Source organism: Schistocerca serialis, chromosome 4, assembly GCF_023864345.2.
Source record: "Schistocerca serialis cubense isolate TAMUIC-IGC-003099 chromosome 4, iqSchSeri2.2, whole genome shotgun sequence".
Classification (NCBI taxonomy): domain Eukaryota; kingdom Metazoa; phylum Arthropoda; class Insecta; order Orthoptera; family Acrididae; genus Schistocerca; species Schistocerca serialis.
This window is the reverse complement of record NC_064641.1, coordinates 853,554,429-853,577,269: the sequence shown is the minus strand read 5'-3', so window position 1 is coordinate 853,577,269 and position 22,841 is coordinate 853,554,429. Positions and strand designations below refer to the sequence as shown.

The following is a 22,841-nucleotide window of genomic DNA, read 5'->3' as shown; positions in this document are numbered from 1 at the left end:
CACACGCCTTTGTGTGGGGTTACCAGTTGAAAGCTGCTCCTGTCCCCTTTGTTGGTACTCAAGCCACAAATTAAAACAGCTCTATTCCATGGTCCTAAAGCTCATTATGCCTCCGACTTTCTGGTGTCTGTTCCTTTCAGTTCTCTAAGAGTATCTGGGTGGTACCATCATTTACACTTACAACTCTAAAATTATGGATAGAATGTGATACGCTTTTACATCTTCCCCTGGTCAGGAACTACATTTGTTGTTGGGAATGTTTAGTGTTTTTAAGGACCTAATAGCATTAACAGAGCCCTACATTTTGTTAACTAAGCCTCCCTTGTCTGTATTTTAATTTGCAGTGACTAAGTGTGCAGCCTCTAGGCCACTGATCATTGTTACTCTTGTCACACTGTGATACCTGCTATTCATGACCTTCTCCCTGATCTTAACCATACTTCCTGCCCAGTTGTTTGTCTCCAGATCCCACGTCATTTGGATATTCGAGGGAATGATCTGGCTGACCATTTGGCTAGAGAAGCAATTACTTGCCCCGTATTCAGTTTGATGATCCCAGGTGCATATTTCCAGGTACAAATAAGGTCCTTGCACACTCGGAGATGAAGCAACATTTTGTGGGCTACTATCCTTTCAACTCCACACTATTGAGGAGACTACTGCTGCTTTGGCACTCCTCCTCCTGTTCCTCCTGGAAGGAATGCACTGTTGTATGTTGCTTCCACAATGGTCATACCAGCTTAAACCCTAATTTTATTGTATGAAATGAGCAACCCCAACATTGTGGGTCTGGAGTCTTACAGACACTAGCTTATATTCTGGTGGAATGCTCCTTCTTACTGGCTCTCCATGTTAAGCATGGTCTCCCGAATTCTTTGCCTCTAATATTTAAAGATGATTTGCAGACAGTTGAACTGGTTCTCCCTTTTCTCGATGGAAGTGGTTTTTATTCTAAGATAAAATATTTTAAACTACCATTGGGGTGACAGCAGGATGCTTGGGGTTGGGACGTTTCCCGCTGCATTCTGTGTCAGGGAAAACATTCGACCCTACCTCCTCCCCCAGCTGTCCCTCTTCCAACCCTCTTTTACTCTGTTTTAATTGATTTTAAATGCAGTTTGCCGCTCCATCTACCATACCATATTTTACATTTTAGGGGTATCACTCTGTTCATAAGAGGGTGCTCTTTAATCCCTAATGAATTGGGTTGGATGACTGGGTGGGATGACTACTGTTGTTTGCAGGGCCCCAGGGACACCTATTCTCCCCTTACATCTTTGTCCTCTTGTATTTATTACTGACAGTCTATCTGATACCTAGTACATTTTACCCTTCTCACTGTTCTAAATTTCTGACTGTAAGGCATTCTTTGCTCTGTAATTGTGTTGATGGGGTTGGATGCGGCTGAGGTTTCTCTTGCTATGGATTAGCCCTGGGACACCCCTTGTCTGCTGTGACTTACATACCGGTCTGATCCATATATTTCTCAGTAAATTATTTCTCAATGGGATCAGCATTGCCTTCAATATTTTATCATACCTACATGCTTTCATCTTCACAATGCATTGTTGGCAGGCTTCACTACCTCCAGATGAACTACATGTGCACCAAGGGACTGATGACCCTGCTGCTGCTGTTCAGTTCGTTAACCCACAACCAACTAACCACCAAACCAATGCCGATAAATGGCAACACATTGTTCCATTTTGATATACACCAGACATGGAGGTTGGACATCTTTTTCAGCATTTAAGCTTCAGGAAATACTTATATCCTCCTGTTTTCACCTATTCCCAAGCATGTTAGTCGTGTTAATAAGATCTCTCTTCTTCCTCGTCTGGTTGCACAAAACTTTTCATTCATTGTAAAGTCTGTTAAGTTACCAGCACCATTCCTCTTGTAGGACTTCATGAATTTTAACCAAAAATTTGACAATGTTTGTATTACTAGTGCTGTACTTCCTTTTGTTGTGAGCTTTAAAACTGTTAAATTGTTGAAGAAAACATTTGAAGCCTACTACTTTGAGAGTGGCTTGGCTTCAATGGTTTTATTGGAAACGTAACATACAGAAGAGAATATTAAATTTTTTTATTTTTATTTATTTTTTTATTAATTTGGGTAATGCAGTAGCTGAATAAGCTGACTAGATATTATAAGTCTAGGAAGAACTTGTCACAGAACTGCCTTCGCACCATCAGTGCAAATTGCTTGAAACAAAGGTTGAAAAATCAGCCATGAAAGACAAGCTCATATTTAGTTACAAATTAAGTAAACCAAGCACATAACATTATAAAAATACAATGTTATAAAATAGAAAAAAAGCATTAATGCCACTTATTGATAGGCCTTAGGCCTGTTTAGTCAGGCTGACTGAGTGCTGCCTACAAGGCAGTACAAGGAGCATTCTATGATCGTCAGATGTGTGACCATCATGTCACCAGTACTTCCAACTGTTGTTGCAAGTAAGTGAACCGGGTAGTGCCATGTTATTCAAGCAGCTCTTTCTGTGGCCTCACAAGGCTGAGTGGACCCCTTTCCAGACCTTTCTACCTCATAAAATTCAGAGGTGGTACCTGTCTGTCTGCACCAAAGGCAACAACCCTTGCCATTCAGATATAGAAGTGGTCCATGCTGCAGAATAAAATTATCTAACAATAACAACAGTATGAATTTGTTGCTGCTGCTGCTTCCTTGATATTCGATCCAAAGATTGGTTTGATGCAGCTCTCCTCATTAGTCTATACTGTGCAAGCCTCTTCATCCATTTTAACCTGCTTACTGTATTAATGCCCTGATTTGACTCTACTATTTTTATCACTCTCACTTCCCTCCATTGATGATTCCTTGACACCTCAAGATGTGTCTTATTGACCAGTATCTTCTTTTAATCAAGTTGTTTCATAAATTTCTTTTCTCCACAGTTCGATAAACTACCTCTTCAGTAGTAATTTGATCTAATCTTCAGCCTTCGTCTGTAGAGCCACTTTCCAAAAGCTTCTATTCCCTTCCCGTCTAAACTGTTTGTCATCCATGTTTCACTTCAGTACAAGGTTACATTCAAAGTAACTACCTTCAGAAAAGATTTCATACCATTTCAATTTCTCTTTTACAAAAATGATTTTTTTACTACTTGCAGTCTTCATTATCTATCCTCATTACATCAATCATCGTCATTTAATTTGTTCCTCAAATAACAAGACTAATCTGTTACTTTTAGCATCTCATTTTCGAAACTACTTAGCTGAGCACCATCTGATTTACCTGACTACATTCCATTATCCTTGTTTTATTTCCGTTGATGTTCATCTTTACTTCTGTATGACACCCCATACGCTCTGGCCAACAGATCTTCCAAGTCCTTGGTCATCTCTGACAGAGTTACATCGTCATCGACAAACCTCAGAGTTTTTATTTCTTCTTCCTGAACCATAATTTCCTTTCCAAACTTCCCCTTGGTACCTTTACTGCTTACTCAGTGTTCAGACTGAATGATATTGGGGAGAGAATGCAACTTTCTCTCGCTGCCTTCTCAACTATTGTTTCTCTTTCATATTCTTCAACTCTGAGAATCACAGCATGGTTTGTTGTAAATAAATATTATCTCCTTGCATTTTGTTCCTGCTACCTTCACAAAAACGCAGTTAGGACCATTTTAATAAGAAAGACCTCTGAAACTTGTAGAAACTGTTTCAAGAAGTTAGGTATCTTAACTTTTTCATCATTGTATATATACAAGACAATAATATACATCACAAAAGGTAGTGAGGACTGGATTACAAATGCTAGTGTACACACCCACAATACAAGAAGGAAGAATAAAGAACGGAGCATACCCCACCAACTGGCAATGTTAGAAAAAGGGCCCCAGTACTCTGGAATCAGACTACTAAGAAGTCTGCCTACCTGCAAGATAGTGTACTTGACAATGGCTTTCCAAAGAAACTTAAAGACTATCTCATTGAAAAAGAGTTTTATAGTGTTGCAGAATACTTATGCCATTAAATTTGTATATATTGTTATTCATTATCAATGATGTAAAAATGTAAGCTGAAGGGGGTAGAAAAATAAGTGATGATGAATGTTGCTACTTTGACATGTCCTGTATTACATGTACATTTACTGTCCACAATGTAATCTTACAGGATCAAATAAAATTCATTTTAATTCAATTCAGAATTTGAAAGCAAGTATTCCAGCTGACATTGTCAAACCTCTCTCTAAATCTAGTAGAAATTTGCCTTACTTCAGCTTATCTTCTAGGATAAGTCATAGGTTCTGTATTGCTCAGTGTGTTCCTACACTTTTCCAGAACCCAAACTGATCTTCCACGAAGTTGGCTTCTGCCAGTTTTCCAATTAGTTTGTGAATATTTTGTGTTGAATTACATAAAATAATGCACCATGATGACATTCTGTGCATTTTAGCAATAGCGAATCACAACCCACTGGAAATAAGAATCACATGTTGATTAAATGAAAGAAAACTGACATTATTTACTTCATGAGTTGTATTTAGAAGTGATGTCAAAGGAAATACCAAAAATTCACTTCATCTGAAAAAAAAAAGACTTTTGTGTGAAAATGTTAGAACTTCATGGTCATTAGGGGTTGCCATGTAGTTGTTTGGCTGAGTTAAATTTTTCACATATTGTTGATTCCGTAAATGGAGCAAGATGAGAGGGTGGGAGCTGAACTTAAGAAAGTTGAAAATTAAGGGTCACCCTAATGTGCAATGTCTCCAGATTTCTTGTACCAGTTCAACTTTGCAGCCTCTGGAACCCATGCAATGCTAAATTGTAACCATCATCACAGAACTGCACTGCACTGCAGACTTGGATACATATGAATGCATGGTCTCGTGGCAATATGAATTAGTGAAATGTTCTCAGGCTTCCGGCTGCATCAGGTGGTTAAAATCCCTCAAGCTTTCAAACAAGATCTCCTTGATCATTGTCAAATGGTAAATGACTGCTGTGACACCACAGATTCACTCTTATATAGCCACGCTGCTGGCTGTGAAATCACTGGCGCTCCCTTCCACACCAGATATGGCATTCATTGCAACCGCTTCAACCTTCCAATGCCCGGGTCTCATGCTATGCTGAATTGCAAACCGCCCTCCTGGTTGATGGCATTTACAAATATTTTTATTCCTACAGCCTCTTTTACAATGCTATCCTTATTCCAAAATCCCTTCATCCTCATAATGACAGATGTTTCGTCAAATAGAATAGGGTGTCGATTTTTCTAAAGCATGTTCTGCCATAGCTGATTTTTTAGGATAGCGTATGCAGAACAACTCTTTTGTTCTGTCCGGCATTGCTCCACAGTGGGTACTGTAAGCTGTGTAGTGTGGCTGTTACTACATTCTCCAAACAGTGTGCGCTGTGGACCAACCCAGGATGGAACACAAGAGGTGCTTATACCTATGATACCCTGAAAAATCAGCCGTGGCACAACATACTTTAGAAAATTGATACCAAATTCTATTTGATGAAACATCTGTCATTATGAGAATGAAGGGATTTTGGGATAACTTTATAAAAGAAGCTGTAGAAATAAAAATATTTGAAAACACCTCGCATGTGTGAATATTAAGTGCTCTCAACCTCTGCTGAGGATGTCAGCAGTACTCAGAGTGCACTGAGTGACAGCCAGCAGGTAGCCTAGATAGCCATCTGTACAGAATAGGCAGAGGGACTCAGCCAATCCTTAGTGTGAGGACGTATCTTTTGCTCAAGGCATATCCTTACTGTGTGCAGGACATGAATTTTTCTTTTTTCTTGCATTCCAAAGGATGGCAGCTCAAATCCCTATCTGGTCATCCAGATTTAGCTTTCCTGTGCTTAAGGCAAATGCTGGGACTTTTCCTTTGAAAAAGACACCATCCTTTCCCAATCCCAGATTGTGCTCCATCTTGAATGACTTCATAATCACTGGTATACTTAACACTAATCTCCCTTTATCCTTTTTCTCTGTTTTAGTTTCATTTGCACAATTTTATAATTTACTTCTTTTTGTCTGTTGAACATTGTAAAGGTTCTGAATCTTTGATCCTCTCAGATTCCCAAGTTTAAATGTATAATTGTATTTTTTTTCTGGCAGGGCTCTTGGCATACCCATGTCAGATTATACATATGATGATTGCCGTCTTATAACAAGAGCTAAAAGGCTCAATATACCAGGAGCTGCTGGCTTGCTTGAAGTTCAGAAGCTAAGGGGACGGCTTGGGTAAGAACTTAAAGAAACTTTTTTTCTGTTTCTGTTAATTAGCTTTTTAGTAGGTGACAATGTTTTATTAGTTAATGCTCATTCCATTTAAACTGATACTTAACATTTAATCTTTGTTGCCCCCATCAGTTAAGTTACTTATTTCATAGGCCACTCTCACAACGAATGCAATGTCAAAGAACAAATTATTCATAATCGAGTTACAACACAGTTAGAATCCACATTTGGCTACATTCCAATTATTTACTGATTCAGGATTATAAATTAAGAATACCAATCATTAATTTTTAGATCAGTTCATGAATGGAAATTTGAGCAGTGGATGGTATTTGGTGGAAGAGAAACAGATGAGTCATTGAAGTAAGCTGTCAGGTCGGATCTGACCTATGAAGGAGAGAATGTGGACAGTCTAGTTTACAGAGGCTACAGATCATGTGATGAAGGTAGACTCAGAGATTTTACTGGCCTTAAAGAAAGCTGTTCTTCATTTACATCATAACTTGAAGAACTGAAGACTGGAGCAAAGGATATGGTTGCTCAGCTCTAGGACAGTTACCTATTATGTCTGAAGCACTTGTATCCTGAGAGAACCAAGGTCAGAATACTTTAAGCATAAGGTACTTGTTTTCTGACAGTGGGAATTACAGTTTACTATTTCTGCAATCATTTCTTACACGAGTTATTTCATACTCTAACAAAGGAGTTCCAGTTTGATTGGAATAGTGGAATAACATCCAAGATAAAGAATACAATGTAATTGTTGGGTGAGTAATGTACAAATTACGGGTGAAATGGAGGTGGGGTGGGGGGTGGGGGTGGGGGGGGGGGGGGGGGAAGGGAAGAGTTCATTTAATGCAGGAGATTTTGAGTTGAGGAATGAAATTATACATAGGGGATATAATGAACTTAGTCCATGTGCATCCAGAGTTCACTGTTCTTCTTTATGGAGAGGTTGGGGCAGGGGGGGGGGGGGGAGGGGAGGGGAGGGGAGGATGAGGAGGAAGTACTGTACTTGGTGACCAATGAGCAAGCTGGTGTGTGAACATTGCGCAGAAAGGTTTGCATGTACACTTCTCAATAAGGTAGAGTTCATTTGCAAACACAGAAATATTAAGAATTATAAAGAGGCAGCGAGTTATGAATGTGCCCTTTGTTAAGTATAAAATGCTTTAGTGCAGAAAGGTTATAAGTAAAGGCTCAGTCAGATAGGGAGTAGGCAGTCTGCATGAGCATGGCCACAGTCAATGATGATCAGAATGTATATAGGGCCCAGCAATCCACTTGTTGAATGGCACTAGTTCTGAATGAGTCAGATGCTGTGCAGCTAATGTGAGGAGGAGGAGGATCAATGGCACCAACTATTGCTTTTATTTGCACTTTCTTTGAGGAAGTAAAAGAAAGTATTTCTACAATATTAATTGTAAAGGAGGAGACTATGGTAAATAGCCAGTCTTTGCAAGGAACTGTGGTCTTGGGAAGAATTCAAAGTGTTATACAAGGCTCATTAAACATTACAATTTACTAACTCTAGTTATGTGTCATTAATTGTCTAGTCAAAAGATAGAAGTGGAAAATAATTAGGCATATGAGAATTTTATTAAATTATCCTCCAAAACAATGTATTATTACTATGAATAGGCCTATGCTCTGCATAAGAGTAATTATGATAAGTTCTTTAAAGTATTTAATTATATTAACTGATTTGTATTTTATACAATAATATCCTCATGGTTGTATATATTACATGAGTATGCATTTATTTATACGGGTATTGAATAAATTAATACCATTTGATAAAAAATTGCACATTACAACCTATTTCATCACCTTTTTTTGTACATGTTCTGGACGAATACTCGGAAAGTACATGCCAGTAAGCAATCTAACAAAATGTCCAGAATGAGATTTTCACTCTGCAGCAGAGTGTGCGCTGATATGAAACTTCCTGGTGGATTAAAACTGTATGCCGGACCGAGACTCAAACTCGGGACCTTTGCTTTTCGCGGGCAAGTGCTCTACCAACTGAGCTACCCAAGCACGACTCGTGCCCCATCCTCACAGCTTTACTTCTGCCAGTACCTCACCTCCTACCTTCCAAACTTTACAGTAGCTCTCCTGCAAACCTTGCAGAAATAGCGCTTAACCGCGAAAGGCAAAAGTCCCGAGTTAGTCTCGGTCTGGCACACAGTTTTAATCCGCCAGGAAGTTTTATAACAAAATGTCAATGCCTGACCAGAAGTTGGAATTCTAGATAGTCATAAACTTACTTCAGTTCAAAACTGGATTCATAGTATGGACAGAGTTAGCAAACTGAAACAACTTGAATCTGCATGGAAACTTATTTCTACTGTCTGCCAAACATTTTATTTTTCAAAGGTAGATCATCAAAGGTTGTTATAGCTGTACTAGGCCACAGTTAGATTCATTAGGATTAATTATAATTGTTTTCTGTACATGAACTAGGCAGATTTGCTTCCTTACCTCCTTTTTTTCTCCCTCCATTGTAATTTCTAGTTACTTCCCTTAACTTTCCCTCTACTCAAGAGTTCATTCCTCTGCTTATCTGCTTATATATTCCTCACCATGTAGTTCAAATTTATTCCTCTTCACACATTTGTGACTAGCCTCTTTCATCTCCATTTTCCAATATCTTTCATCTTATGCCAGACCATTTCTTATGGGGTATTTCAGCAAGTGTTCCATTATTTATTAAGTGTGTATTGCTTTGTCCCCCAATTTATGAAAAACGTGATTACTTATGAAAAAAGAATTTCCAAAACCATCATTTATGTTTTAGTATTAGCTGTCCCACAGTTGTTATGTAAGATAAATGTACATTCCGTGTCTGTGGTACATCTTATTTTTGTCCTTACTTCTGCATTTGCAAGAATTTTGTCATTTTGAAGCTTTCATGGGCAGAAAAGAAAAGTTTTGAAATGATGACCTTGTGATATACAGTAATTGTTATATCAACAAAGAACTGCAATCATAATTTTGAATTCACGTTAGTTTCAAGAAAATTCTGTGTGAATTAACATCCTTTTTAATTGCTTTGCAGGTTAGTGAATTCAGATGCTGAAGAAAAGATTCTGTCTGAGCACAGGCATCTTTTCAGCAAAGAAGGTGGCAAAATCTCCTATAAGCAATTTGCAAAGTTACTCGGTATAGAGCCCAGTGATGGTCATCTTCAGCAGCTCTTCTGCCTATACGATAAGGTGAATAGAATCATTATATTAAACACCTGTGAACATACATCATTTTATCATACTTAAATGCTTAATATGTGAGCCATCAGAGTTTTGACACTATAGCTACAGTGTGATACAACTCTCATTTAAGATTATATGATTAATTGAAAATACATTGCAGGAATCCTCTGGAGTCATTGATGTCAGGGAATACATTTTTGAAGTGTTGGTGATATCAAAGGCAAAGAAAACATCAGACATTATCCCTATAGTTTTCCAGGTAATTTTCTTCTGATATTTCCTGACAAAAGTTTAATGGATTATTTTGAATGCACTGACCTACAATCTCCACTAATGTGAGACTTATAAAAATGCAAAGGATATGGTAGTGTCTAAAGCTGTAATTTTTGTATCATAGGTGTTTGGTTCAGGGGAAGATGGCAGTTTAAGCCAGTCAGATCTGCCTGGTGTACTGCAACATACATTGGGTATGGCACCCATGGAGGTAGCTCAGCTCTGCAGCCATCTGGACAAGACTGGCAAAGCTCATATCTCACACGGTAAGTGTCAGCTCACATCTACATACACCTCAAGTTATATACAGTATTATAACAGGAAGAAATATGGGTCACCACTCACTCAGGAAAATAAATGAAGCCAAATGAGGCATTTGACCAGAGGAAGAGAATAAATGTTTTATATGACCTTATCAAATATTTTTGTACTAATAGGCTTCATATCTAACTGAAAAGTGAATGACGGAAGAATGGCAAAATGTTCAAACACATTCTCTTGCAATGATTTGATGTAATAAAATCATTTCAGGCTTCCAGTAATTTTAATTGGTTTGAATTCCACAGCTATTAGCTAAGGCTATGGTTGTGGCTTTGGATCCTCCATAATAAGAAGTTTTGAAGGAGAAACTGTACTTCAGAATGTAGATTGGTTAATAAAATATATTGCTATGAGACAGTAGTCATATTTTTCATGTAATTTTTCATGCATTTACTGTCTGTCTGCCACAAGAAGCCACTAAGGCCGCCGTGAAATTATTATTGTTTGTTATTATTCTTCTGCATACATTTTCACTACTGCAATGTTGATTCCCTGGATAGCTATATTTCTCCATAGTTGTCATTGGAAGAGAGGTTGACCATGTGAAGATGTAATTCTTCCTCTTCCACAGGCATTCACTTATTTTTGCTATTATACGTGTTGATAATATTATCATCAACCATGGGGGTAAACAGAAAAAGATGTCTGCTATACCATAGTCAAATGTGTGTGTTTTTTAAATCCTGTTCCTGTTGGATAACTTGTTTTTATACAGGGCATGTTTAGAAAGTAAGTGTACTAGATTTTTATATTTTTTTTAGAAAAATATATTTGAAAAAAATTACAGAATGCTGTTGTTACACTTGTTGACTATTTTCTCCACATAATCACCATCCTGTTCAATGCTTGTGGTGAGCCATGTCACAAGTTTCTTTACGCCCACCTCAAAGAACTTTCCTGCCAGCACATTCCCTTACTTCAGAACCACCTCCTGTTCCTACTCGTCAGGTGAAAATTTAATTCCAGTCACATGTGCCTTTGGGGAGGTGAAAAGATTATAATCTGAAGGCACCATATCAGGGGAATATGGGGGTGGCTCACAACATCCCGACTAAATGAGTCCAAGAGCATGTATGTATTAATGGGGTGCATGGGTACGGATGTTGTCATGCAACAAGCACCCCCCCCCCCCCCCATCAGCATTCCCCTCCTTTTGAGATTTTTAGGATCTTACAATATTGTTGTGCATTGGTCTCCCTCTGAGGCAGAAATTTGACCAAAATTATGCCTTTTCATTCCCTAAACACTGGGGCTATGATTTTTTTGCCTGAAATTGTGGTTTTGAATTTTTTAGAAACTGGGGAATTGGTGTGATGCCATTGTGATGACTACCTTTTTGTTTCAGAAATGTAACAAGCCACCCACATTTCATCTCAAGTCACAGTAGAGCTCAGAAAATGCTCACCTTCCAGTTCAAGTCATTAAAGAAATTTGCGGGAGCTGTTGACCTGATTTTTCTTGTGCTGCTCTGTCGGCTGTTTTGAGACCCATCTTGCATGCTGTTTCTGATATCCTAGCACTTCTGAGAGTGTCTCTGAGAGAGTTCTGAAGAGTTGTGGAAACATCATAGGAATTTCACCCACTGTCAATTGGCAGTCTTCAAGAACAGTTTCCTTGATTTTTTTGCACCAACTCATCAGCCGAAATGGATGTTGTTCCATTCCTCTGTTCATCATGAACATTTGTTCTGCCACCACTGAACTCCCTACAGCACTTAAACACACACACACACATACACACATATTCAGTTTACAGCATCTTTCTCATAAACTATTTCAATTTGCAAAAAAATTTCAGTAGGTGTTACTCCTGCAAGTAGACCTGCCGCAAGTAGGAAGCGGATTACAGCAAACAGAGCACACTCGGCGGGATTTGACGTCTTTCATGCAACTGGATACTACAATGTGAGTTTACGTACTCGCATGTTCCTGTGATGCTCAGTCTTGTCAGGGAAGTCCCTTCTACCACTCGGTGTTGCCAACCCTCACACAAAAAGAAAAACTTTTCCTCACTAGTGCTACTTCCTTTGGAAAGGAGGACAGAGGGGCTGAAATGCATAATATTAAGAATATATGAATCCATGTGTCTGCAGCAAATCAACATGTTTACAGCATAAGCTAATGAATGTAGTTTCTGTTAAAGTTTGTTTAAAAATCGTACAAACATTGTCTTTTGTATGTTTCAGATGAACTTACAAAATTTCTGCAGCACAAGTCGGATTGCACAGGACTCTTCAGTAGTAACCAGTGGAATCTAAAGAACAGTTTGAGCACGGAATGTCTATTGAGTACAGGAAGTAGTAAAACAGAATGAACAGAATGTAATGTGGCTCTTAGTGAATAATGACTACGCCTGACAGTGACAGTGGCAATGACTGCAAGACTGAAGATAATTCACTGCACATGTGAGTGGGTTGGAGTCAGCAGTTTTGTTATTTGCCTGTTGTCAAACTGGATGTTACAAGGACTTGTATGTAAGACATTAACATGACAGGTTCAACTGCCATTTTGTGGGGATGAATACAGTGTACATTACCAACAGATCTGTGTAAAGGTACTGGAGAATCTGCACAAATGTTACCAATCTAGTGACTGAATAATGTACTAATCAATTCATTCCTGTGTTTTATGATGTGATATTCAGAGAAATGCTAATGTACAGTGAAATACAGCAATAGTAGGATATTATTCAGAATATTTTGAGTCTAGTTTTATAACAGCATATTCTGTCATATACTTTTCTGGATTTATTTGTGTTCTCTTCTTATCATTCAGAAGCATGGAGTTCTGCATTTTTAGAAAACTTCATTGGCAAATGTTACATAAACGTGATCATACTGAAGGTGGAATCTTGTGAAAAACAGTTTTGTGTAACTCTGTATTTTTATGCATCAAATGATTGTTTCTCACTAAATTCTGATCAGTAGATAATGTGAAGGGTCTAGTATTGCTGAACAGACTTTCATCATATTGCATATTATGCTACTATTTTTTGTCGCAAAGATGATGTAATTGGCTATGAAAAACAAGTCGTGTAATTACAAGTCTTTGCTGATGTACCATAATTAATTGAATTTGTCTGAAAAACTCCAATGGAGCTACAAGCAATAAATTATTTTTTTTACTGCAGCTGAAACCTTTTATACACTAATAGTTTTTTATATACAAAAATATTTATCTTTGGATTAGTACATATGCCATGCAGCTTGATGGCTCGTTAACTTCATATAAAATTTTAGTACTACTGAAGTAAGGATTTAATATCTGTAATTATTTTAATGTGTGGCATGTAAGTAGTGACACTTGGTCTTATTAGGGTATTTCAAACTTTGGGACCAGCAAGTTCTAGTTGAGCTTTCCAACAGTCTTCCTCTGTAAAAGTGAGTCATCACATAATACTGTACACAAGCATATTGGATTGCTAACATTTTTCAGAATGATCAATATACACTCATTTCTGTGCCCTTCCACTCATTCTTGGTGTTCACTTTCTAAAGTATGCCCCAAGTTGCCAATCCTCTGCAGTTCTCCAGTCATTCAAGTTTAATTTCTTAACACAGCTGCAAATATGTCCATATGACAAGGCAGAGCAACGTTTCTACTCTGCTCCCATATGAATTTGTGCTCACAATTCACACTTTCTTTTGTATTGAAACTTCCTGGCAGATTAAATCTGTGTGCCGGACCGAAACTCGAAATCGGGGACCTTTGCCTTTCATGGGCAAGTGCTCCACCATCTGAGCTACCCAAGCACGACTCGCGCCCCGTCCTCACAGCTTTACTTCTGCCAGTACCTCATCTCCTATCTTCCAAACTTTACAGAAGCTCTCCTGTGAACCTCGCAGAACTTTTGCATTACTGATCAGTTCCAGAACTAATGACTCTGTATATCAGATAATGAAATTGGTTTTGCAAACGATTATTCATTTTATTCTGTAGCCAATGGAAATAGATGGCAGTCTGAACAATAGCCATTTTAATCAACATAATTCCTCTGTGTTTACCTTGAATTATTTTTGAATTATACACATTTGTAGGAGAATATAATGGCTTTGTAGCATTGGCACATCTTATTGAGATGTGATCCTCATCTGCATGTATGATATTGCCACAAAACTATAATGTTACATCAATTTCAGGGTATTTTGTCGAAAATAGTGAATATTCTCATCAGGACGAGTGCTTCACCTTTTAAGCCAACTCTGCTTTCTTTTTTCCATTATCATATCTTTAACTCACATTTTAGTTCATTCAGGCAGTGGAATGATGATTATAAGCAAAACCTAGTTGTGCTATAATGGCCTCTTTTTGCCATAAATTTTACAGAACACCTGTATAAAATTTGAATGGTTCTACAAATATTTTCACATACCTAACAGTTAGCAGCTTCAATATGTGTTCTGTATAAAGAATCAAGAGCAGCATCAAACCAGTCTTTGAATTGAGGATCACAACCATAAAATGGCCATGCAAAATGCCATATTTTTTTTTTTTTTTTTTTTTTTTTTTTTATTATTATTATTATTATTATTATTATTTGTACTTACGTTTTCAAAGGTTGTTGGTATGCTAGACCATGAGCAGTGATACTTTTGTGTCCAGAAAGTGGGCTCAGTGTCCAGCATGCATTAGTACCCTATTCACATAATTACCAGGCGAACCAATTCTGAAACTGTGTGAAGATTTTCAGGCCATAAGTAAATGGGAACCCTACGGTTTAATATGTGCTTCAAATCCTGGTGCAATTTGGCATTTTTCACATTAACAAACAATTTACAAGGATAAAGGAAGTTATAAACAACAGAAAAAAATCATAGGATTGATTGGGAAGTGAACCCCAGACCTTTAGATTGCTAGTCTGGCAACTACCCTCTTAACCAACAAGCTATAAGACCATAAAATCTAACATGCAACTATTCCATTTGGTGATAATCCATTTATGTTAGGTGCATCTGTCTCTTCCAACAATGCAGGCCTAACTTTGCACTTCATACTCATCAGTATTGTGCCACTATACACTAGCCATAGTATAGCAAATGATTAACTTATTGACAAGATTTAAACTTGTGTGTTTATATCATTGTTTCACCAACTTTCTAATGTTTTGGAGCAGTAGATAAATTCACTCCTCCAAATGCAGCTGCTCTTAGACAACACGTCACAAGTTTATATTTTCGAGTGGGTTACAACATCCCACAGTGCTTGAAAATGACCATGAGTCAAAATTGCAATTGCAGTAAATAATGTTTTAACAGCGCAGAGCGGAATGATTTCATTTAAAAATGACTTGAAGGCTGTGGACTTGGTCATCATCGAATTTCTAAATAAATACTGTATGTTATACTTTATTTCCTCTTAGTGCTCTCTTTGCATTTGCCTTTTCAGCAGTCTCCATTTTCTCCTCATAGTGATTTGATTGCTGAGTTATTCTTTTGGCTACCTGCACTAGATCGTCTTCTTAAGTGTTCTGTCTGTCCTCATTCCTCTCATGCTCCATGAAAGCAAGTTGTAAGTAGCTCCCTACCTTCAAGAAACATTAACAGGCACACAAAAGTGACGTATATTCACATAAACATACTGTTACCTGAATAACTGATAGCAGCTGCTTTCTTCTTTTCAGTCACTAGAAACTTGTTTACACACCAGAAATAAATCTTTGTATCGGATACCAATATGATTTTTTAGTGCTGTAACTTCCACTGTATCATTTGTCTTGTACTTACTTAAGACCAAAAACTTAAATTTCAAAAAGTGTATTTTCTTCTTTGAAATTTGAAAGTATCTCACATTCCTACTGATCAGATAGTGTAAGCTTATTATTTAGTGTGTACTGTTAGTAGTGCACACAGCATCAAATTGCTATGTGCCTTCCTATGGTATTGAACATCTGTAAAAATGAAATGCTTTTTTAACATTGTCAATAGTCACGCAGAGTGTAATAAAATTCCTGTATATTTTTGTATCTCTGAAAGTATTAATTTATGTGTATTTATGTTAGAAAAATAGGACAAGATTTTCTTTATCTGTGCTTAAAGAAAATTCATTACTGTACAAATTTCATTGTCATTATGTAGGAGTCTGTGTATTTTTTGGTTATCTTAACAAAATTTAGTGTAACTATAAAAGAAAGACATTCATCATAATTTTTTAAAAAAATTCTTATCAGAAAAATAAAGCAAATTTCAGAAACTTAAGTCTGCAACAAAAAATTAAAAAAGAAGTCATTAGGTACAATTTGGTCTTAAATTCCAGTACATGTTTTATTTTTGCTAATGACATATGCAAAATTTTAATTTACTTTGGGAAGAAAATGACTACAAAAGCTAAGTAGTGAGCTCAACATTTGAATTTGCAAAAAAGCTGAACAGACTGAAAAGTACATATATTTGATCCATTTATGCTTTCTCTGGTGAGCTGTAAGTAGTCAAACAGTACCAAAACAATCAATGTGTGATGCCAGTAATGTTTTTATTACTTAAACACCAGTGGGGGAGGAATAGTAAACATTCTTCTCCTCACCAAGGCTGAAGCTACAGCACAGTGTGTACTTGTGCCAGTTTCTTTTTTGTTTTCCTGTCCCCCTATTTCTTTTATAACATAATTAATTACTGTTACTAGCAATCTATCCTTCACAATGACGCACACCGTTTTCATTATACTAAGAACTAATGGAAGAAGAGGGAGAAACAGAAAAAGAAGGAAACATAGCATCATTAAGAAACTAAGGAACACCATTTTCCCATGACAGTTGAAATTTTAAAACATGACTTGGAGGAATGATAAAATTCTAGAAAAATGTAGTCAATCCACATAATTTCTTCAATAATAAAAGGAGCCAAATCAGAGGCATCATTATAGTGGATAAGTTTTCTTGGTGAATTGTATAAATTATAAGTAACTATTTTGAATAGAGTACTAGATATCAGTTTTTAGTATATACATAGACGACAGTTTTCTCCATGGAAGTATGGCTTTAATCTGTTGAAATGTACACTCACAGATGATGTGAGTTCCAAAATACAGTATGGTCCCTAATTTTAATCACAGGATTTCTCTATAGAACCCAGTCACCTGATCATTAGAGTGGCAATATTGCCTATCGATTGCCTTTGAATAGTTCTGTTGTATATTTTTCTATATTATTTTAAGTCATCTTGCTAATCCATTGACTTCACCTAAGTCAGTATCTGCCAGTAATTTTTCTAATTCAAATGGAAGCTCATTTTCTGCACGTACAAAACGTTGTAGCAGGTTTGTTCAGTTAAATCATGAATTCTAGTATTGTAGGAAGAAATAATGGATGGCAGATACCTGTCCAGTCATTGTAGTTTTTATTGATGTAATAAGAAAGCATCTTAGTTACAGTTTTACGCATGAACCCCAATCTTCCATCCACTTTAGAATGAAGAGGTGTTCTCCATTTCTTCGTTCTAAAAAATTTACAAACTTGAACAAATAATGAAGTCACAGAATTTCTCTCCTGATCTGTCAGTATCACATCAGGACTTTGAAAACACAGAAGCAGATGTGGAATGGATGCTTTTGCCACAGTTTCTGTGGTCATGTCAGTAATTGAGAGCAAGACTAGGAAACATGAGAAGCAATAAATTATTGATAATATGTACTTTTTGTCTTTTTGTATTTTTGGAAATGATCCTAGGATGTCTAAAGCTACTATTTCAAAGAGTCTGTAGGCTTCAGTTTGTGTTTTTGCAGTGGAATATTAGACTTAGTCTATTGTGTGCAGTGTGCACAAGGTATACAGGCACTGATATAATCTTCAGTTTCATGCTATTAATCTTTCCACAAATATTTTGTGGCCACAAGGGTATTTCATGCCCACTTCCTGCTGTAAGAAGTTTGAGTACTATTATGACACTGTGCAGTGGCACATCGTTGCAGTACTTGTAATATTACCAATTGGCTCTATTGTGGGGTTTTACAGTATAAGATACCATCATCAGACAAAATCTGGCAGGGTGGCAAGTTGCTAGCATTCTCATCTTTTCCTGGTGCTTATTCCAATTCAGCTCTGTGCACTTCCTCTGCTTGCAGCACGCAGACTTTCCTCCTTAGTGCATTGGCATTTTAGGTAAATTTACTGGACTTTGTAATCACACCACTGGGTTCCAGGGCCCATCATGTCAAGTGACTACTCTGGTCTTAAATGTAGAAGCTATACTAGTGTGGCATCCTCAGTGACTACTGTGAAATCTTTGCCGTAGAAATAGGACTTGAAATAATTTACACCAAATATCGGATCTATCAGCTCCATGTTGGTAGTTCCATAATTAATTTCTGATTTGTTAAGCTGTCAGCATTCATAACTAATTGATTTTTGAAATCATCTTGTTCCTTGCTTAGAATATGACCAATGTATTGACTGCTGACTTCACTTGACAGAATTAATGGTTTTTCAAAGTCTGGATAAGCTAATAAAAGTAATTTTGTCAAAACATCCTTAATTTGCTGTACTCATATGACATATTGAGTGGTACAATGGAAAGGTTCTCCAATTTTCACTAATTTAGTCAAAGGCTTCATGACAAAGTCCTAATCTTGCAGAAATCTGTGACAATAGTTTGCAAGATGCAGAAACAATTGTAGTTCTTTTATGTTCTTTGACCCTGGCAAATCATCAGCGGCTTCTGTGAGGTGTGGATGGGGTTTAATGTGTGCGGAACTTGTAATGTGGCCCAGGTATTACACTGGATACTTCACAAAAGAACACTACTCTAGTTTTAAGTTCAAGTTTGCACTTTGGAATTGTGACCATACGCTTCTCAGTCATTCTAATGTTCCTTGATTGACCAAGAAAAGAGAATGATATCATTGACATACACGAAGAACATAGTGAGTTTCAATCCATGTAATAGCAACTCTGCAAGGAAAGTAGCGTGTGCATTTCTTAGTCTGCAAGGCAGTCTGAGGAAATCATATAGCCCAGAAGGTACAACAGGTGCTGTCTTGGGTCTAGGTCTATCCTGAGGAGAAATTGGTAATCCGACCTGTGGTAAAATATTTGCTGTTCCCCTAGTGGTCAACTGTTTTGTCAATGGAGGAAAATGGATAAGAGCAAGGAGTTATAAATTGATTCACTGCTCGCATACCAATGCAGAGGTAATAAATTTTCTTGCCATGGATACTCCTTTTTTTTTAGACACTGTAACTTAGACTAGAGGAAGGCTGAATTGTCCCTGCATCTAACTGCTGTTGAATGCTTTCTTCTATGATGGATTGTGAGTATTAGGGGATTTAATGAATTTCCTGAGCTATTGGCCATGCATTTCAAGTCTGAATTTTGTGCTGCATTAAATGCATGGCTGGTAAGTACAGTCTTTGCTCCATCAGCCACGTGAATTTCTCTGACACCAGATACAACAGATTCCTGTCTGGTTCTGAAAAGAGCATTAATTTATCTCTCAACTGATTTTTGATTGGTGTTTGTTTTGATTGGTGTTTGTTTATACAGCAATGTTTTCTAACTCTTCACAGATAACTTTCCACATCTTTTAACACAACGCTGGGTCTTCCAAGTTTCATGAGACCTTACTACTTCTGTCTTAAAGTAATCAACAACCTACTGCTTCTATTTCTTGTACACTGGCCACTACATTTCCATGTTGAATTATTACTTCTTGTGTCTTAAATTTGTCTAAACACATGGGAACACATGTTTCTCCTTTACTTCTTTCAGCTTGATGAATGACTTTTTGCACGTATTTTGAGATTATCCATAACCCTGTTTCTGGTGAATGGGCCAACAAGAGAAATAGTTCCTGCAGACTCTTGAACCTCAGTGGTTATCCAGCAAACTCTCATTCTACTACAGATGATTTCTGTGGTGTGTGGTTTCAACACTAACAAGGGGGTGATACAAATTTCTCCACACCGATTTCATTTATATTGAAAGAGTGTGTGGGCACATCTAGGACTTCAACATATATAAACAGGAAGATGCAACTCCCGACCATTTTTGAGAAAACTAAGTTTGAAAATTTTAGGCATGCTTGTATACTTTGTATGGTCACTAGTGCAACAGGAGTCTGAAGCCAAACAAGTAAGTGCAAGGTCTCTAGATTGAATCTCACTGTCAGTACTTCTTTTTTGATTCCCATGAAATACTAACTACAGATCTATTATGACTGTGCAAAGTACCAGTTTTTAATGAATCTATACTACAACATAAAGACAAGTTCTAGTTCAACACTTTTACCTAAAATCTCAAAATGTTTGTGACTAATTGACTTCAAATTTTGATGTGATTCTGTAATAAATGTTCAGGTGGACATAGGCTACATATTTTTAAATTTACATGGTATGTAAGTATGTATAAACTACATAAATGGGAAGTCTGGCTTCAGCTGCCAGAGACTGTGGTCATGTGTGTGTAAGTTGCATATTGTATGTTGTGTGAGTGTGGGGGGCGTGTACACGGTCGTGTGCGAGTGTGTGCCCTATTTTTTTTGTCAAAGGCCTTGTTGGCTGAAAGCTTATTGTGTGACAGTCTTTTTGCTGCACCTGTCTGCAACTCGGCATCTCTGCTCTATGGAGAGTATCAATTATCCTTTTCCTAATATGAATGGGAAAGGTTGATAACAAAAATCTCAATTTATTGACAAAATTACTTCATATTGTTATGCAGTACTCCAGTGAACGTACAAATGGACATACACTACTTTTCAAAAATATATGTGGCATATAAATATACATACAGAGGGTGGCCCAGAAACATTGTGACAAACTTCTAGGGGAGGTGAGATACATCACAAGGATTGAAAACTGAATAGCAACCAATAGCTGCAAATGTGAGGGGTAAGTGGTAGCAGAAGTTGAAGATCAAAAGGGAAATGTAAGAGTGATTCATATGAAACATTAAGGCGTAATGAGTACACATGGTGTATAACATGAATACAGCTCTAATGTTACAACAGATGCTCGAAGCTTGCATCATCAGGTGCCACACATGTCTGACACCTACAGGACATTGACTGTCAGACACACTTAAATGTACTGGCAGTTTCCTTGATTGTAGTAGCTGTGCAGGTAATTCTTGCAAAGAGACACATTTCAGATTCCACAGGATAGTGATGCATCAGAAATTTCATGGCTCCCCACAGAAAGAAATCTAGGCTAAATAAATCCGGTGAGTGTGGTGACCAGAGAATTGGTCCATCACACTCAATCCATTAATGCAGGAATGGACTAATCAAATGGCTATGAAGAACCAGTCCAAAATGAGCAGACATCATGTTAGAACCACATGCTGTATCTCACATCTATTGGAACATCTTTGGGCAAGCTGGAGTGGACCTGTTCCAGAAAGGTCTGATAGCTCATGGCAGTAAAGTGGAATGGTAAAAGGTATGGCCTGATTTAGCAGTTCCCAACCAAACCTGGCCACACATTAACTGTGAAGCGATGTTGTGCCATAAGGTGCCACACAATGTAGGGGTTTTCTGATGCCTGTAAATGCTCATTGTAGTGATTGAATACGCCATCGTTAGTGAATGTGGCCTCATCTGTGGACAACACACAAGCCGGGAAATGCACATTGCAATGCAACCATTTTGTTGCAGAAACCAGTGTGTGATATGCACACATGCGGGATGATCATTGGGTTGTAATAACTGCACCCTTTGGAGACGAAAGGTGTGTAATGGCTCAGCGTTCAAAACACTCTTGATACTGCTATGAGACTTTCTTAAGTCTAAGGCAGTGGCATGCATGCTGGTGCTTGGATTAGTTTCTACAGCATCCAACACACTTTCCTCCCTAATGACCAAACATGCCAATTGTGGCCTGCCGTCACTAAGAATAGTCACTTTTTTAAGATCCATTATTGCAAAACTTTTGATGCAGACATGCAAACAAGTGTGTGTGTGTGTGTGTGTGTGTGTGTGTGTGTGTGTGTGTGTGTGTGTGTGTGTATACGCGTGTGCGCGCGTGCGTGCGTGCGTGCGTGCGTGCGAGCGAGCGCGAGTGTATACCTGTCCCTTTTTCCCCCCAAAGATAAGTCTTTCCGCTCCCGGGATTGGAATGACTCCTTACCCTCTCCCTTAAAACCCACATCCTTTTGTCTTTCCCCTCTCATTCCCTCTTTCCTGATGATGAAGCAACTGTGGGTTGCGAAAGCTTGAAATTTGTGTGTGTGTTTGGGTTTGTTAGTGTCCCTATCAACATACCAACGCTTTTGTTTGGTAAGTTACAGCATCTTTGTTTTTAGATATATTTTTCCCACGTGGAATGGATAGATAAAAAATCTGCTCACCAAGTTGCGGCAGAACAAATGCATAAAAGAAAATTATAATTAGCCAAGCTTTCAGAGCCAGAGGCTCCTTCAGGCAGAAGGGTTGAAGGGGAAGGAAGAGGGTGAAGGAAAAGGACGTGGAGTGAATACATATTGCAGGGCAGTACTAACACGCTTTAGATGTTGTTTATACATTTATTTAGCACTGAAGTAAGCAACAACAACATGGCAATACAAAAGATGTGCCCCAAGGGAGATAGAACAAAGGCAGTGCGAAGATGCTAGAGCCCAAAGATATGGCGCTTTACGCCAGAGGTGCCACAACTGGAGAAATCTTGTGCACTTGGATGGGTGTGGATTTGGCAAGCTCCATTTATTCATAAGATGCGGAATGCAGTGGTCTACTCCTGGTCAGCTGTAAGGTGTGTTGGTCAAAGGCAGTGCGAGGGGGGTCTTTCAGTCTCTAACTTTATCCTAAGAATACGAGAATGTCCTGTGACTCCATAGAGACAGATCATAAATTACGCACTATGCTCGAGGTGTTAGAAATACGTAGATC

The 22,841-nt window shown here is 37.8% G+C and overlaps 1 protein-coding gene across 1 annotated transcript in view; it reads left to right on the top strand.

Annotated features, from left to right (window-relative positions):
• LOC126473486 (lysophosphatidylcholine acyltransferase) overlaps positions 1–14,532 on the top strand; it is a 700,767-nt gene extending 686,235 nt beyond the window's left edge. The window contains exons 7-11 of the mRNA XM_050100562.1: positions 6,105–6,230; positions 9,289–9,445; positions 9,600–9,698; positions 9,837–9,978; positions 12,219–14,532. Coding sequence (XP_049956519.1) covers positions 6,105–6,230; positions 9,289–9,445; positions 9,600–9,698; positions 9,837–9,978; positions 12,219–12,346 — 652 coding nt within the window. The 3' untranslated portion in view covers positions 12,347–14,532. The remainder of the gene's footprint in view (positions 1–6,104; positions 6,231–9,288; positions 9,446–9,599; positions 9,699–9,836; positions 9,979–12,218) is intronic.
• The last annotated feature ends 8,309 nt before the right edge of the window (positions 14,533–22,841 follow it).